Below are 17,296 nucleotides of genomic sequence, written 5' to 3' on the forward strand. Positions count from 1 at the left end.
TAAATAAACTAGCCACTATTACATTGCAAAATAATACATTATATAGGCTAACGCAAAATTTAAGGTATTTTTAAAGAATAAATGCTAAAACGGCTTGCCATAAAACTTGTTTCCATCGGAGAAAGTGAAGACGACTGAATGTACAATTTGCATAATAGGAACAACCTACAAAACGTTTTGCACGATTTCATTGCCTCCTCATTTACGGAAATATTAAGTATGCACTTAAAGTCTCCACTCTAATTGGCGATTGGAGAACTCCGTCACCTCCGAGAGCGTTCCCGCCTTCTGATTGGCCACTCGAGGCAGATTGCTTCATCGGCCCCGCCCACTCGGCTCCTCCCTGTTGGTTTCGCTGCTTCTTGTTCCAGTACTGATTTTTAAGCGAGCAGTGACACGATCATATCAGACAGCGAGAAAAGCGGGATTGTACTGCTTTTAAGCGGTTTCTGCTCGGGGATACGGAAAAGCCGCTTCTAGTTTCTGAACATCTGGGCAGAGATGTAACTGTTTCGTGGTATTGGCGTTGTGTTTTTGTTGCTTTTGTTGTATTTGCTGTGGGGACCTCCCTAAAGCTTCAACTCAGGAACTCTGACATTCCCTGTCTTGGCAGCTACACTGCTTTCCTTTTGCCGCAGTAAGTCTGGAGTTTATAGATGATACAAAAGAGCAATTTGCCTCAATTTGCGGTGAATTTAAGGTACTTGCTTTGGCTCGTGAGTTGTCGTAGTCTCTGAACATCAAGTTGCGTTTCTTGCTACGACGCATTTGTGCTATATGCTCTTTTAAACAGTGCAACATTTTAACCCGTTTTGTATGGTGGTTTTTAAACGGCTAATCCCAAATGATTCCAAATTAATTGGACGCATGCATTTTATCGCATAGACAACCTTATTAAGCAAACTGCATGCTCAGTTTTTAAAAACTTTGACAATGTGATTTAATAAGTTGCTTATTTAAAGGGACCGGTGACATGTTTATTTTTAGACCCTGCAAACTTTACACGTGCCGTATATAATATGTGTATTTGTATATTGTGTATTTTTTTATGTTTAACAACTAATGTTCTCAAATTGCTTTATTGCTTTCTAATTGCTTACAGTAACAAAGTTCAAGCGTTTTAATTGACTTTGCACTAAACACTGGAATGATATAAAAGACCCTATGTTTTCGTTGCTGGTATATCTCATTTATACTGCCACATATCTGCCCACATGTGTTTTGTTGCCTTCAGGAGCAACATTTCTGTGTGTTACAGTGTGCAGAAAATGGCAACTGCTCTCAGTGGACGCCCACCTAACAATCGGAAAGGCCGTATTTTAGGTATTATTGACGCCATCCAGGACGCTGTCGGACCCCCCAAGCAGGCGGCCGCGGACCGCCGGACCGTAGAGAAGACATGGAAACTCATGGACAAAGTAGTAAGTGTCCTGAGTATGTTTACAGTCTTGCTGCCGATGACGCAACAGTGCTTCCTCTGCTCTCCCGCTCTGAGAGTTTTCCATGAAGTCGGTTGTTTGGAAGCGTTTGTTTGATACATTGTAGCAAACTGTTTACTGTGTGGAGGCAAACTCGAGAAGGTTGTTCGCAGCTGAAATGATCTATCTATCTATCTATCTATCTATCTATCTATCTATCTATCTATCTATCTATCTATCTATCTATCTATCTATCTATCTATCTATCTATCTATCTATCTATCTCTAGTCACTTTTTATATATATGTATGTCACAGAAATTTATGTTGTGAACAGTCTTTTATGTGATAAATCATTTATTTGTTAATTTTTTTAATGTATACATTTATACTATATTATGTGATTTATTTTATAATAAATTTCACGAAGACCACCTACCTTTGAATTTTTGCCTCATTCAAAATAAATTCTTTAAAAACGACTTTATGCTTTGTTCTCTGAGAACAGGACTTTTTTTGTTTTGTCTTTTTTTTTTTTTAAGCCGATGCTGTGTGTGTTGTTTTTTTTTTTAAGGTGAGGTTATGTCAGAACCCCAGACTACAGCTGAAGAACAGCCCTCCGTACATCCTGGATATTTTACCTGACACTTACCAGCACCTGAGGCTGATTCTGTGCAAGTATGAAGAGAACCAGAGACTTACTCAGCTAAGCGAAAATGACTATTTCAAAGTGTACATCGACAGCCTGATGAAGAAATCCAAAAGAGCGATCCGTCTCTTTAAGGAAGCCAAGGAGAGAATGTATGAAGAACAGTCACAAGACAGGTAGGATGCTTTTTATTTAACTTACAGTTTTGTCCGTTGCAAAGTGAAACTAAATAAATTGAGCGGAGGTTTTGCTTTTATTCTGTGTGCTTTGTGCTCGAGACGTCTGTTTTAACACCAGCAGATGGTTTTTAAGATCGTTTTCATGCGTTATCGCCGTTGTCAGTCTCATAACTCGTACTGCCTTTCGTTTTGACACCGATCGTTGCCCTTTAAACGTCTTGCCGGATGGACACAGACACAGGAGAGGTCAGGTCACATGACCGGTCTGTTCGTTGAGTATCCTCTGGTGTTTCATGTCAGCTTGAGGCATGGCTAATTATCATGGAAATCCAACTCTGATCAAGAACAGCAGCCCTAATGAAAGAGACCGACCCCCTCTGGATCTAAACCCTTGGTGGGCCAGGCAGACTCTTCGCAGGGCGAGAACAAAGTGAGAGAGATTATTAACAGAGCAAGTGTGTCTCGGGCATAAGCTGACACATGCAGAATACTCTCCCCGAGGGCCATTAGAGCTCTGGGTCAGCCTGTGCCTTTCAGACATGAAACACGGCCCTTGACTAAAGAGGAAAATCTTAGCATTCTGTTTTACTGACAGCCAAGCGAAACATTCCCAGCATCTGGTTTAGAGCGTAGCTTCACATCAATTAAACTGCATTTAGGCCACTGACTATTTGGGAAAATAGTGCACAGTTTGAAAATGTATCATAAGGCGTTTGATACTGCCAGCAAATAATAGCGTTTCAGCTGTTGGTTTATATCCCGCTGCTTTTGATTGGCAACTCTGGCTCGGGTTTTGGCAGAAGAGTTTAATTTTAGTAATGCTTTCGATCCTAGTCTCACCAGATACTGCAGGGGTGAGAAGATGATTGAAATAACATTTTTGGAGGGTGATGGAGAGGTAAAGCAACGTTTATTAGCCTGCGGACACCAACTGACAGGCCGTCCTGGCACGTCGTCGTATCCTGGTGCTGTGACACTCGCTCCGGACAGGAGCAGGGATATCGGCTGACAGCTCCTCCACGTCTGCTGTGTCACTCTGTCTTAAATCTCCAGGGAAAGATCCTCTACTTTGCCTTGCAGCATTAGGATTCCTGTCCCACACAAAGGGGGGGATAGTAGCGTGTGCTTTTGCAGATTACGGAGAGGAAGGGAGGGAAGACAAAAGGTCAAGAAATTGAGATGCAGGGTCTCAACAATAAGGATGGTTTCATGGCCCGGTGCAAGTTGATTGAACTGTCGCTAGTCAGGTTGGTGCTGCACTGTCACTGTTTCTTATGATTGCTGAACATGTTATTTTATCACGATCTCATGTTTTTGTTGTTTTTTTTCTATTAGTTAGCATTTTTTTAAACTAGTCAAAAAACGTCAGTTTTTTTTAACTGAACTTTGAGATTAATTGCAGTGCACAATGAAAAAAAAAAACATGGTTTTTGAAAGTTATCTGTTTTTTGCAGATGAACTCATGTGTACATTTTTTGGGGGTTTGCAACTGGAAACGTTTGATTTTCTCTGAACATTAAATATTCGGCTAATTTAAATATGTGGCCACGGTGACATCTTGGCTGGTTCACACAATTGAGGGTTTTAAAATTTAACACATTAGTTCTAATGAAAAATTTCAAAATGATAAAAATAATATTGTTTGGCACTCAATCCAAATATTATATGATATTAAAATGGAATGTAATACATCTAATACATTTTTTATATATATATATATATATATATATATATATATATATATATATATATATATATATATATATATATATATATATATATATATATATATATATATATATGTATATATGTATGTGTATATATATATATATATATATATATATATATATATATATATATATATATATATATATATATATATATATATGTATATATATATATATATATATATATGTATATATATATATATATATATGTATGTATATATATATATATATATATGTATATATGTGTGTATGTATGTATATGTGTGTGTGTGTGTATAATAAATATGCATGTGTGTATACCCTATGCCCTATTTGGTATACGCTACAAAATATAGTAGTGTATATAACAGTGTTAATACATTTGAAAATAATACATTTATTATAGTTATGCATACAATGTCTGCATGACAATGTTGGTAGGGCAAGTGAAAGTCGCTCTTAGGCCAGCTTTCTGAATGAGTTTTGGAGAAAGGACAGAAGAGACGGTAAGAGAGGAGGAAAACGGGAAAATGTGGAAAAGTGCGGAGAGTTCATTCATAGTGCAGTGGGGCTGCGGGGAGACATCAGTACAGAAAGCTGGTCCCCGGCCTGCAGCCAGGCATCTTCATAGAGGCCCCGCATGTGCTTTAGTAATTATACTGCAGCTCCTGAGACCAACAATGGGACTCTCTTTTTCTGTCTCTCCCCCAGCACCCTCCTGCCATAAATATCATTTCTGCCACGCAATGTTAGACAGTTTGTGGAGGACAAAATAGTACATAAATAAGTTAGAATGTATAGTTTTGGTGTATCTATGTGTTTCATTCCACAAATATGCACTGAAAAAGTTTTTTTGTTTAACTTTTTTGGAACTTTAAATGTGTGAAAAGCATTAAAAGCAAACTTTTTTTTTAACTGCTTTTGAAGTATATTCTTTTTATTATACTCAGTTTTTTTCTTTTTTGTGAAGTACACCATTTAGATGTTCATCGAGTCTGTGTTACTATTTTTCTGTGTTTACATTGTTGCACAGCTGTGGGCAAATTACAACAACAACAAAAGAAGGAAAAAAAATTCACCATAAAGCCACTGATTTAACAGTGGACAAAAAACAAACGTGGTTTTTCTTTTGTTTTATTAACTGCACATTTTTTAACATTTAATAAAGTGTTGTGTCAGTGATGATACAAACGCCCATTTTCGAATTGTGTGCTGTATTCTAGCAATGTCAACCCTGTATGAAAACAATCAGAGGATTGCTGAGGTTCTGAGTTTCTCCTTTTACTGGAAAGATCTAAATGCATTACTATCTATTAGTATTGACTTTAAAAGGCAGACAAAACAGTGTTCTGGAAAAGAGATGAATGGGCTGGACGTATTCAATGTAGTGGAGATTGGCAGGCTTTGCTGTGGCTAGGGCTGAGGTGGCAGTCTTAAGCCTTGCAGTGTTGGATCTCTCGTACTTTAATCTCTTCAGTGTCTTTTTTTTTTTGGTGACAGAGATGGAAAGCATCGTGGAGCCGTGCAGTACACGCTGAACATTGCTGAAGCCTCAGACCTGGCCTCGCTGACGTACTTGTTTCTCAGTCGTTATGCATAATCAGAAGATTGGCAGATGTTTTAATGTTCTTGTGGCTTTGAGGTGTGAGCATATGACAGAAAGACTGCGTTCAGCAGCGATGGAGATAGAGAACTGCTCTCAAACTCGCAGAAGAAAATATCTCTGAGGTTTGGCCTTTAAGCGGGCCACAAACAGTGGGGACGGTCCAGGGAGCTGTTTTGCATTCACGCTAACTTTGAAATCACAGTGTATTAACCCCATTCCTTACTCTACCTCTTCCGGCCTCGTCAATGTTTTTTTTTTTTTTAAAAGCTCCGAGAGCCTTTCAAGAGAGCTAATTCCCCTCTGAAAAAGGTAATATACTGCACTTGCTCACAAGTGGCAGCCGTCTGTTTAAATCTCCTTACTCAGCTTGCTCGATTTAAAGCAGCTTAACAGCTACGGAACATTCGGGGAAGTTTTTGTTTTCCGCAAATGTGCAAAAACTTTCTTCCCAGCTCGCACCTCTCGCACCTGTAAACCACTGTAGGCGTTAGCACTGTGATGTTTGGAATGGTTTTATTTCCTTAAAGCACAGGATGTTTACCACCCTCACTAAATAACCATCCTTAATTCATGTTTGACCACAAGCTACTACGTTCTCCAGGCAGATGTTCCACAACACTCATTATGGATAAACACAATGCTCTAGTTGTTGAAACAGACTTTTTTGGAGCCTGTTACCATCTGCTGTGAGTAAACAGAATAGGATCAACATGTATCGGTACAGGGGCAACAAGAACTTCTTGATGATGCTTGGAGTGAATGTTGTGCCGAAACAGACTGAACGTAATTGCTAACGCAGCAGCAGATTTGATGGAAAAGGTCACTGATGTAGCTTTATCTCAAGACGCCGTCTGAGCCAGTGATGAAAAGCTGAAGTGAAAGTGCAGACCTTGATGGAAACGGAGCTGTGGATTTGAAACTGCTAGGTAGAGGAACTGAGAGACCGGCCTGCCCTGTTTCCTTTGACCTTGAGTGAGCACATTGCAGAGAGCATCTTTAAAAAGGTTAAGTCTGTTATTTTTTTACTGTGCAAGCAGAAGTTAATGTTCAGCAATTTCTTCTTCCCTAGGCGGAACTAATTATAGGTTGGGTTGTTTGGTGGATGAATGCAATTGCCCATTCTCCTATAGATTCTGGTCAGAAAGACATTTCTGTACGCAGCAGATTATTTCTCTTATCCAAAGTATTTATTGCATTATCTTTTAGACTCTCACTAGTTTCTTTTTTATATAAGACGTTGGATCCTCGTCAAAAGATCATTATAAAACCGAAAGCTGATTGGAAATATCATTTTGTTTTTATTGTAATGCACTATATCCTGAACGGTGGCATTTGCTAAGTTTAAATAATGAAATTCTAAAAAAATATTTTTAGGAATGCACAGTATATTGTTGCCATTTTGATCAACATTAGATTTTTTTTTTTTAAAGATAAACGATATTGATAATATCTATAATATTATTACCATTCCAAATAAATGTTTTTTCCAAATAATGTATTTTAAACTCTACTTTGTTCTGATGCTAAAGCTGGATTTTCAGCAGCTGTACTATTATCAGTGTCATATGATTCTTCAGAAATCTTTCTAATGTGCTGATTTGCTTCTTAAATAATTTTTTTTTTTCAATAATTTCAGTGTTGGATGATAATATTGGTGCATCTCTAGTTGTAACATAGCACAGCCTCACACCTGATTATACACCATATAAGTAAAAAAAAAAAGTATTGAGCGCAATAATGTCCAAATCGAGCCAGACCTGGGCACATGACACATGATGGACTGCAGCAGGCCATGTCAACCCTTGACTGAAGTTAATTGGGGTTATTTACAGAGTAAGCGAATGCCCTCCCATGGAGAATGAAAGGAAAATATATCCTCCTCTCATCTCTGAGCCTGCAGACCAAATGGGCCCCTCTCCATCCCCCAAACTCAACCTTCTCCAGCTGCATCCATCACACACAGGAACAATGAAGTTCAAACAGCCAAATAACAGTGGAACAGAGCCAGATGTTCTACTCAATTAGGGGTCTCCCCGCTCTCTGGTCATTCTTTCATGTTTTCCCGCTCTTTTTTTTTTTTTTTTCCCTTCTTCATCCCGTTGTGTAACATGTTTGTCCTGCATTGGAGGCTCAATTAAGTCCTCCTGTTATTTCGATCATGTTTGTGTTTATTTCTCTTAAATTGCCTTGTCAAATGTAGGCCCGCCACTGTGATTAATGAGCGGAGGTCTGCATTTGGGAAAAAGCGCATTAGCAGCACTCAGCCTACCACCCCCAATAAGCTGATTTCAGCTCTAGACACTCCCTTAAAAACACATCACCCTTTTGTCTGCATGAATGTCTCTTTGTACCCCAGCCCCCTGAAATTTGGGGTTCAACTTTCTCTGATCTCATCTGGAAAAGCTTAGATGGGACGCCTCCTCAAATTAACATCTTAATAAATTATCAGCTTTTGAGGTTTCATTTGTATCTCTGTTGGTGGACTTAAATGTCAGTACGTCTGCTCGCCTCTTCTTGCTTTCTAATATCTGGCTTGTTTTTTTTCATCTTTACCTCTCTGTCTTTAAGTTCTGCGTCTCAGGGCAGGGCATTGTCTTACTCGTAAACTGAGTGGGTGTCACACTTTCCACAGCCGTGAAAATATGTTTCTCTGAAACCAGAGCCCCATATGTGACAGCTTCTTGTCGTCTAAGTGACTGCAACTGTTTGTTGGTGCTTTTTTTGTTTTGTTTTTTGTTTCTTTCCCCATAGCGAGTGGTGTGGGCAGCAGGTGGAACTTCAGGATGGATTCAAATCAACCCAACAGCAAATCAATACTAGTCTCGACAGCTGCGTCTCAAGTGGTTAGGTGTCTTGTAGAGCAAGAGTGTGCCAGATGAGAGAACAAGCCTTTTGTTCCCATGTTTGCCCTACATAGCAGTGTCCCGTCTGAGCTCAGGGTTAGGTCCATCCAGGCAGATGTGTGCTTTTAAAGAACAGAAACCTGCATTGTTTCTAGTAAGGTGTCGGAAGTCGGGGTGTGTGTGTCCAGTCCGGAGAGGGAGTGAGAATTTGACTAGTGAGGTTTCATGGGTGTCCATATGGGACTGTGTTGCGTTTTTTGTGTCTATGTGGTGCTGGTCTTCTGGGAGTCTGGCTGACATGCTTGATTTATTGTGATGTGTTTGCCTCTCTGTTTCCTGCTCATATACTCTGAAACACACACACATACACACTCGCACACACACACGCACGCAGCAGGCCATCTGAGCCCCAGTCACCATCCACTGCTGTTCAGAATGAAATCCCAGAAGGCAGACTGTGAACAAACAAATCTAAGCCAAAGCACTTAAACATGCTAAATACATACGGAATATATCCTTATACCCAAAACATGTTTGCCTATAAAGAATCCCTGGAGTTTTTGAAAGGAAGATATAGTTTTGTTCATCAAAGTATGCATTAAATTGATCAAAAGTGACAGTAAAGACATTTATAATTTTACAATTTCAAATAAATGCTGTTCTTCTAAGCTTAAAATTCATTAAAGAATCTTGTAAAAAATAAATAAATGGTATGATTTATATAAAGTGTGATTTTAAGCAGTAAGCAATGTTTCTTGAGCAGAAAACTAGCATTCTAGAATGAGTTCTAAAGGATCACGTGGCACGAAAAATTGGAGAAAAACGATTTGCCTTCAGAGAAATTAATTATGTTTAAGGTATATTATTTAAAGTTATTTTTAATTATAAAGATAATTCACAGTATTCCTGTGTGTTTTTCTTTAAATAAAACCTTGATGAAGCTTCTTTCCTTCCGACTGTCAGCATACATCCAGTTGATTTCAATGAAACATTTGTCTGCTTGTGTTACGATAAAACCTCAGGCTTGTAGTTTTAAAGCAGCCACAGAAGAACACCTGCCGGAGTTCTGAATGCCTTTTGTCTTTTCCCGCCATAAAGTGGTGACCTCATCAGAGGGACCGCATAAACGTTTCAGTCGAGCTGTACTTTGTGCTGTTGAAGTTCACAGGATGGAAACTCTGAGCTGGCAACTGCTTCTTTTTCTTTCTCTGATCAGAAAACTTCTGTAGATTCAACTCGGTGTAACATGGCCTCGAAACTGCCCACAGCACTATGACCGAGTCGCTACCTAAGTGTGAAAGCCTGTTTAAACTGTCAGACTAGATTAGGCCCTCTGGGATCGGTCGCCTCCTGTCTGTCACTCAAACCAGGAGACGTGTCACTCAACATGAGGTGTGAGAGACGTTTCTGAAGTGTGTGGTTCGTCAGTTATCTGTTGCTCTTAAACATATGATGACCAGTTCAATCTTTGTGATTCAGAATTGAAGCAAAAAAAATGCCTAGCAACCACATGGATTACTATTCTTTTTACTAATATCTCTTAAGCAATGTCTCTTAAGTTGTTGTTACCAACTTTTAAGCATCTTTTTTTTTATTAGAGTAATGAAACTCTTGGATATCTCCTTTAATTAAAACATCATGGTTAAGTGCTTGGACATTGCAGTGCAAGTGTCTGAGAGTGTGTGTGTGTTTTCTCTAAATGCTCAGACCTGCACTTACACTGATAAGGCAGGATAGATCCTCCAACAACCTTCCTCAACTGAAACCAGTATTGATCTGCTCTGTCCCGGAAGCAGCATCCTCTTTGAGCCCATGAACAGATTTGTGAAACGAGAGATGTGGAGAAACAAACTCATCACTCTTTCATAAGCACCAGTTCTCTAAGCTCTAGGAACCAGATCTAACAACATATACCAGCCTTGCTTTATTGCATTAAACAGATCACAAAACCATATTGAGTTTTGTTCTGTTTCTGTTTTGTTCTATTATGTTTTGGTGCTTTGCATTTTATGTTACATCAGAGGGAGGAACAATCTCATTCTATAGAGCATTTAATTGGACAAAAACCAGTGTAGTGCAGAATGAGTCAGTATTTTGTTTGGTTTCTAGAAAAGAAAGACCTAAAAAATTTGTGTCATATTTAGGAGTATATGGTGTACAGCTCTCAAAGCTTACTCACGTTGACTTTTGAATCAGAAATGGTACTAAAAGTAAAACATTCATCCAAAAATGGTTAAATATCCACCAAGAAACATTGACTTTTAGAAGAGCTCTGTCTGGTGTGGAGTGCATGATGTCTCATGCTTCTCAGAGCAGTTGATATCTACTCAAAAGAGCATGGAAAAACTGTCCAGCTGTCCCGATACGTTTCTGCCTCTTATGGCCGATCCAACAGCCGTGCCGCTGCAGCTTCCTAAAGTGATCACCACTCAATCTTCTCAGCTCTGTAGTGTTGCACCAGGAAACAGGATGTTGCCCGGCCATAGATACTGTTCTCTTTGTTTACCGCATTTGTTTGGACTTTACATTGTACAGCTAGGCTGAGAATGAGAGTTGGTCTTCAGGCAACTAGTAAATAAATTATGAAACTGAAAAATGTCGATTGGCTATTTCATAACTTACCCTTATCGGCATTTTCCTGCCAGTAATTGTGGTCAGTATCTACTTTGTGCTCCTGTGTGTCAGTCTTATCACTGTGTGCAAAGCTACTCAAACAGGAAGTGACCGTGAAGCAGTGTCCTTCACACATGATGTCACTCTGCTTCCTGCTGGTGTTGGCTTGACTTTGTCGTTAGGTTTGTAGCTCGTTTCAAAAAGATGATCATCGTAAAGCTAATCTTAGATCTCTCTTTCCTGTTTGTCACTGTGGACTAACTGTACTTTTCTGCTGATTCAGAAATGTCATTTCGGGTCGCTCGAAGAAAAAAAAAAAAAATCACATTGTCTGTTTGGGCTTATGTTTGAAGAGACCACCGAAGCTCAGAGCCGGTGGTGAGTATGGGAGTAATGTTTCTATTTTGTTAAAGAGACACAGCTTTCATAATACCTCAATATTACAGGAAATGAAACAATGCGGCTTTGTGGTGTTCTGGATGAGATGGTCGAAATATCTTCTCCAGGATATCCTTCAAATACCCACACAGGACAACGAAGTTTTATCGAAAAGTTGGTATCATCACATATGGTTTCAAGGTTATAATCGTTGTATATATTCATTACGACGTAGACCAGATGCTTGTTCCAACACACATTAGATTAAGACAACAAGAAAAGGTTATGAATAACAACCCATTCTTTGACTGCTGGGATACGAAAAGCAGCGTAAATGATCATGATGTTTATGGACCACATCTGTAGCATGCTGTTGATTAGCAGAGGATCTTTGACTTGGGATGGGATGGAGTATTGATCCAGTGTTCTGAGTTAATTGACTGCATACAGATAGACTTAAGTTGTAAATAATCTAAGAATGTCCTTCATTAAGAAACTTTGCAAAGGAGGTTTTGAGAACATGGACAGTGCACAGAGTGATGCAAGAGTAGCTTTTGGCAGCAGTTGAGGGTTTAATGTATTTCTTGGCATTGGGCACTTATAATGCACATTGCAGCTATAAATTTGCAAGTATGCATTATTAAAAATGGCAGATTTGGTTTTTTGTGAGAAGACAGCAGATGTTTTTTGCCACAAGAAGCCCACAGGATGGAGCTTGCATGTGTCGAGTGTCTACGTTTATATGGCTTGTGAAATGTTTGTTTTTATATAATGAATGTGTTCATTTGCAAATGTGCAACTTCGTTTACATCTCTAAAGTGTGATTTTTTTTTTTTTTTTTTTTTTTTTTTAAATTATATGATCATAATTATTTTAACCTGTTACTAACTAAACTGGCCAGAATAAAAAGAGGCTTGCTAAAAGTCTGAGATTTTATTTTGTTCATTCATTTAGTTTTTTTTTGGTAATAATTCCAATTGGTTTTATTTTAGATTTTATTTAGTTTACAAGTATTTAAAATTGATGCATTAAATATAAATTAGTTTTACATTTAATTTTGGATTTTTAAATTATATATTAAGTTTTGTGTGTGTGTGTGTGTGTAAAATAAAATATAATATATATATATATATATATATATATATATATATATATATATATATATATATATATATATATATATATATATATATATATATATATATATATAAAAATATTAATTATTTATCTATCATGCTGTGCTGTGTAGCTTAGCAGATCCCTATTGAAAATTATGGATACATTTCCATTTAACAGTTTTCCAGCACAATTGGTTATGAAATGTTTAGTGTACACCAATTACAGGAAATGTACAAATGACAAAAATTAATCAACTGTTTTTGACCAGGCCAGCAGGAAAAAAAAAACCTTTTCGTAGAGCCACTGCTGTGTATTTTATATTGTGTTGGTTGTTTGTTCAGCATTATTGCTGCTCTTGCACAGAGCTTTCCTTCAGGAATCAATAAAGTACATCTTTTATCAATCTATTTATTAACCTACGCCATCTGCGCAGGAAATGGGCCCAGAAAGAGAACAAGAAAGGAAGAGCAGGGCTGTGCAAACATGTGGGGGCCTGAGCTATAGAGAGAAAAAGGGGTGTTTTACTCACATGTATGAGTAAGTCATGGAGCGAGTGACACAGGAGGAAGGTATGATGCAGTCTCCCTTCAGCATGAGAGTTTTGCAGAGCTCTCACTTACTCAAAGCTGAGCCATTCCCACACTATGATCAAACCCGGGGATCACCCAGAAGAACCAGTTACACTCACTGACATGCTCTCTCCAGTGTACTCACAGAGCTATGCTTTCACTGTGACAAATTCAGGGAGTCCCCCCTTCTTCATCCAGACTGATATGTAATGCATTGAGTTTCCTCCAGGATCATACACACAGAGGGAATTTATATTGCTGGTGTATGTCAAGCTATTCCTGGCTATGGTTTTACACACCACAGCATCCTGGTGCATCACGCAGTAAGGGAAAATCCTCACCTTGAGTGACGCCATTTCCTGTTTGATCTCCTTTTTACGGTTTATTGCTGGAAATTAGGAATGGGAATGGGTGTGAGTACTAGAACGAAGAAGTGAGAGCAATAATTGATCTGCTAATAATTGAAGCTTTGCTTCATATTTAATTGTTTTAGTTCTATTATATATATTTTATATTCTGTTCTTTTATTTTATGAATTTATTTTTGTGTTTTGTTTTACTTAATTTTTTTAATTAATTCTTTAGTTAATTATTTATAGTCTGGTTTTAAAAATGTAATTAAATTTAAAATTGTTTTTTTACTTTTATGTTTAAATACTTTTGCTTATTTTTGTGTGTTTGTTTTGTTTTTCTTTTTGATAATAATAATAATAATTCTGTTTAATAATATAAACAAAATATAACACAAACAAATCTTTTTACTTCTACTTTTTAATTATTTTATTTCATGCATTTGTGTTTTGGTTTTGTTTGATTTTACTATTTTTTTATTATTTTTAATGCTTTTGTATTTTATGTTTAATTTTTGTAACTTTAATATATATTTATATTTTGTTTTAAAAATTGTTTGAATTTTTAAGTTTAAGTTAATAAAAAAATTTTGTTAATAAAAATTCTTGTGCATTTAAACAAAAAAAATCTAAGCATAAAAGAATGCACCAGCTAACAACATATATTTATACATATGGTAGTTTGACTGAATTTAACTGTTACCTGAGTGCACACATAAAATTACCAAAATGTCCACCCTTCCTACAAATACGAAAGCTCACTATGGCCCAGAAACAACCCATTTGGAGCCTGAAATCTGGGGCCCATCTGCTAGGATGTGGTGAGACGGACATGAGTGGGGTTGAGCCATCTAGTAATTATAAGTCTATGGCTCAGGCCATGCCAGAGTGAGGTGCAGCATGTAGGCGGATAGGAGGAGGAGGACAATGTCTTTCTTTAGAAATGCTGACTGTAAAGACTCAATGACACGCGCTTAGTCACTTCGTGGGTGCGGATGCCGTTTTATTCATCTGTTCATGCCTCGTGTTAATGAAGAGAGCGTTTCACAAGTCATGCACGCAGTTGATTAAAGGGTCAGAAATGCAAATGCTAGGGGAAATGGAAGTGTAACCTTGACGCAGGAAGTGAACAGGAGTGTGTGAATATGACTTCCATTGAATTTCCTGCAGCACATCCTGTGTCTGTAGGACGACAAAGTGCATCCTCTCTTTCTTTGTCGTTCTTTCTTTCTTCTAGCAACAGGTTAGGAGACACAAAAGCTCTTTTAGAAGAAGGCCGAAGTTTGTCCACAAGAGTTTATGGAGTACTCTAGAAGGCGCAACTAGCATCTGGGCTCCAGAGGAGATGGGGATGCGTGGGTTTGTTTGCTGACTTTTGTGCGAGATTGTTTGCTTGTGTCTGTGTGGTATGCATGTGTTTGTATGTGCGAGCGTATGTGGAGGCGCCAGACTGGGGCTTCGGCAAAGAGTGACATTTATTAGTTATCGAGAATGATTGATGGTGGGCTTTCGGTCGAGGAGCTTGCGTGTTTGTCCTAGGCCTCTCTGCCCCCGTATGCAGTTTGGCTGCCGCTTCGTGTCAACGCGGCTCAGTGAGGTGTAGTAATAACTGCAGTTATCAGTTGAGTTTGGGGCTGAGCTGGTGACTCACCGCTGGTCTGTGATCAGTGTAGGCTGACACCCACACGCTCACCAAACTGCGCTCCGAGATCTCGCCGTGAATCTATTCTCCATGGTTCAGGTCCAGCTCGAGATGAGACGCAAATCAAAAAGGTTTCAACTTCACATTACAACGCAAATATTTCTCAACAGATTCTCCCAGGAAAATAAAAATCTCTCCCGATTTGAGTCGGATTTGTCCAAGCAGCTAGAAAACTGACTCTAACAATATCATTTTAAAAAGGCTCGAATGGTGCAAAGGACAATTGGATTGTTGTTGAGCGACGTGTGCTACTCAAATCGAAAGGACTGTAAATATCTTGTGCGACACGTGACAACTTTAACTCGGTGGAAAATTTACCAAGAGCAATGGAATGTTCCTCGCAACGAAATCATGCATGTAATAACTTTTTTACGTTTTAAAATGGCATTAAATGGATCGTACGTGACCGTAAAGACACACTTGATGTAACAAAAGATTTCTATTTAAAATAAAGGGTGTTTTAGACTTTTTTTTTCTAATCAAAGAGTGTTTTAAAAAAGTGTATCATGGTTTTTGCAAAAAACTAAATTAAAATAAATTTTTAAAAAATTAATAAAAATAAAAAAATCCACACTGGGCACCGAGTAAGTAAATTAGAATGACAGATCATGTGATGATGGTGATGATAATAATAATAATAATAATAATAATAATAATAATAATTTGGTTTTAAATTATGGTTACTCTGTATTCTGCACCTCAATATAAATGTATCTATTACTGTAAATTAGGTGGCCTTAAGTATTATGTGCTTACATTTTTTTTTAAATTAATCATTTTGTACAAAGCACTTATTGTGTACATGTTTAGGATGTTTATGTACTTATATTTCAAAAAATACCTATCTGTAATTAATTTCTGTAATGACATTTCTAACATTTATTTTTACACTCTTAACCCACCCTTTAACATACAACCAAACCTTTTTGTAACCTTAACCATATCCCACCTAGCAATACAATATGAACACAATAAGTATTTTTTACGTATTTTTTGATGCAAGTACATAGTAGTTAAGGCCACCCAATTTAAAGTGTGATCCAAATTTGAAATGCACCCTGTCACTGAAATGCTTTAAGGTGATAATATGTACTATTTAGAGGTAAAATGCTAACTTTTGGCTTTTGTACCTAAGTGTACTTGCAAATAACACCTAGAGTAGGTGGGAAAATGTATTACTTTCTGTATGTGAATAACATATCATATAAAAACATTTGGTGCTCTAGTCTAGTCAAAATTCCTTTGGTAAAAACAGAGCGAGATGTTTTCACACCTGGTGTCTAAAGATGTGTATGCATGTCCACACACACAATCACATGATCTATCGAGATTTTCCCCCTAAACACACAGCACAATAACAGTAGTGGTACTGGTAGTGCTGCAGTTGCAGACACAATGCTGTTTTGTTTGAGTTTCAGCGTAGCACAAGACAAACAGTTTGAGCTGTTCTACGGACCGTAATCTTTTGCTGTCAGCAAACGAGCCATGCTGGATGTGTAGCTCGGTGTGTGTGTGTGTGTGTGTGTGTGTATGCAGTGTTCTGTGTTAATTACTGTTCCTGTTTGTTCATGAATTCTTGTCCATATTTTGTGTACGTGTTAATTTTTTTGTTTTCTCACTTCTCAGTTGTTCAAGTGCAGTGTGAGAGAGCTGATTGAACTCAGCTAAACTTTTCTTCTGCTCTCTTTAATAAGCGGTTCTTCAACACAAACACTCACGACTTTCATGAGCTGATTTGCATTTTACTGATCTCGAGTTTCCGTTTCCCAAACTGTTTTTTTTTGATCATCAAAATTGATTACGATACCCGCACAAATGAGATTTAAAAAAACTGCTTACAATATTTTTGATGCAATTTATTTGCAAATTATAACAAATTAACAAATTATTATTTATACAAACTATAACCTTAGCAAGAACGTAAAAATACAGAACAAGAAAGCCATGTATATCAGTAACATGAATTTTACGTAAATCTCTATTGTGTCAATTTATTTATAAACCGTAAGGGAATCAAGCTTGGTGAAATTTGATGGTTGGTTAGGATTTGTCATTTAAAGCATAAGAGGTAGACGAAACATACTCATGTACACATATCCACCATCTGGAAGAGAAAGAGCGACATTTCCTTTGAACCAATCAGAGGTGAAAGAATCCCTCTAAAAT

At 37.7% G+C, this 17,296-nt stretch overlaps 1 protein-coding gene across 1 annotated transcript in view; it reads left to right on the forward strand.

Annotated features, from left to right (window-relative positions):
* The first annotated feature begins 360 nt into the window (after nt 1-360).
* The window catches only part of cblb (Cbl proto-oncogene B, E3 ubiquitin protein ligase), a 57,029-nt gene continuing 40,093 nt past the window's right edge, over nt 361-17,296 (forward strand). The window contains 3 exon segments of the mRNA XM_043251129.1: nt 361-700; nt 1,259-1,421; nt 1,992-2,242. Coding sequence (XP_043107064.1) covers nt 657-700; nt 1,259-1,421; nt 1,992-2,242 — 458 coding nt within the window. The 5' untranslated portion in view covers nt 361-656.

Source organism: Puntigrus tetrazona, chromosome 10 (genome assembly GCF_018831695.1).
Source record: "Puntigrus tetrazona isolate hp1 chromosome 10, ASM1883169v1, whole genome shotgun sequence".
In the NCBI taxonomy this organism is placed as follows: domain Eukaryota; kingdom Metazoa; phylum Chordata; class Actinopteri; order Cypriniformes; family Cyprinidae; genus Puntigrus; species Puntigrus tetrazona.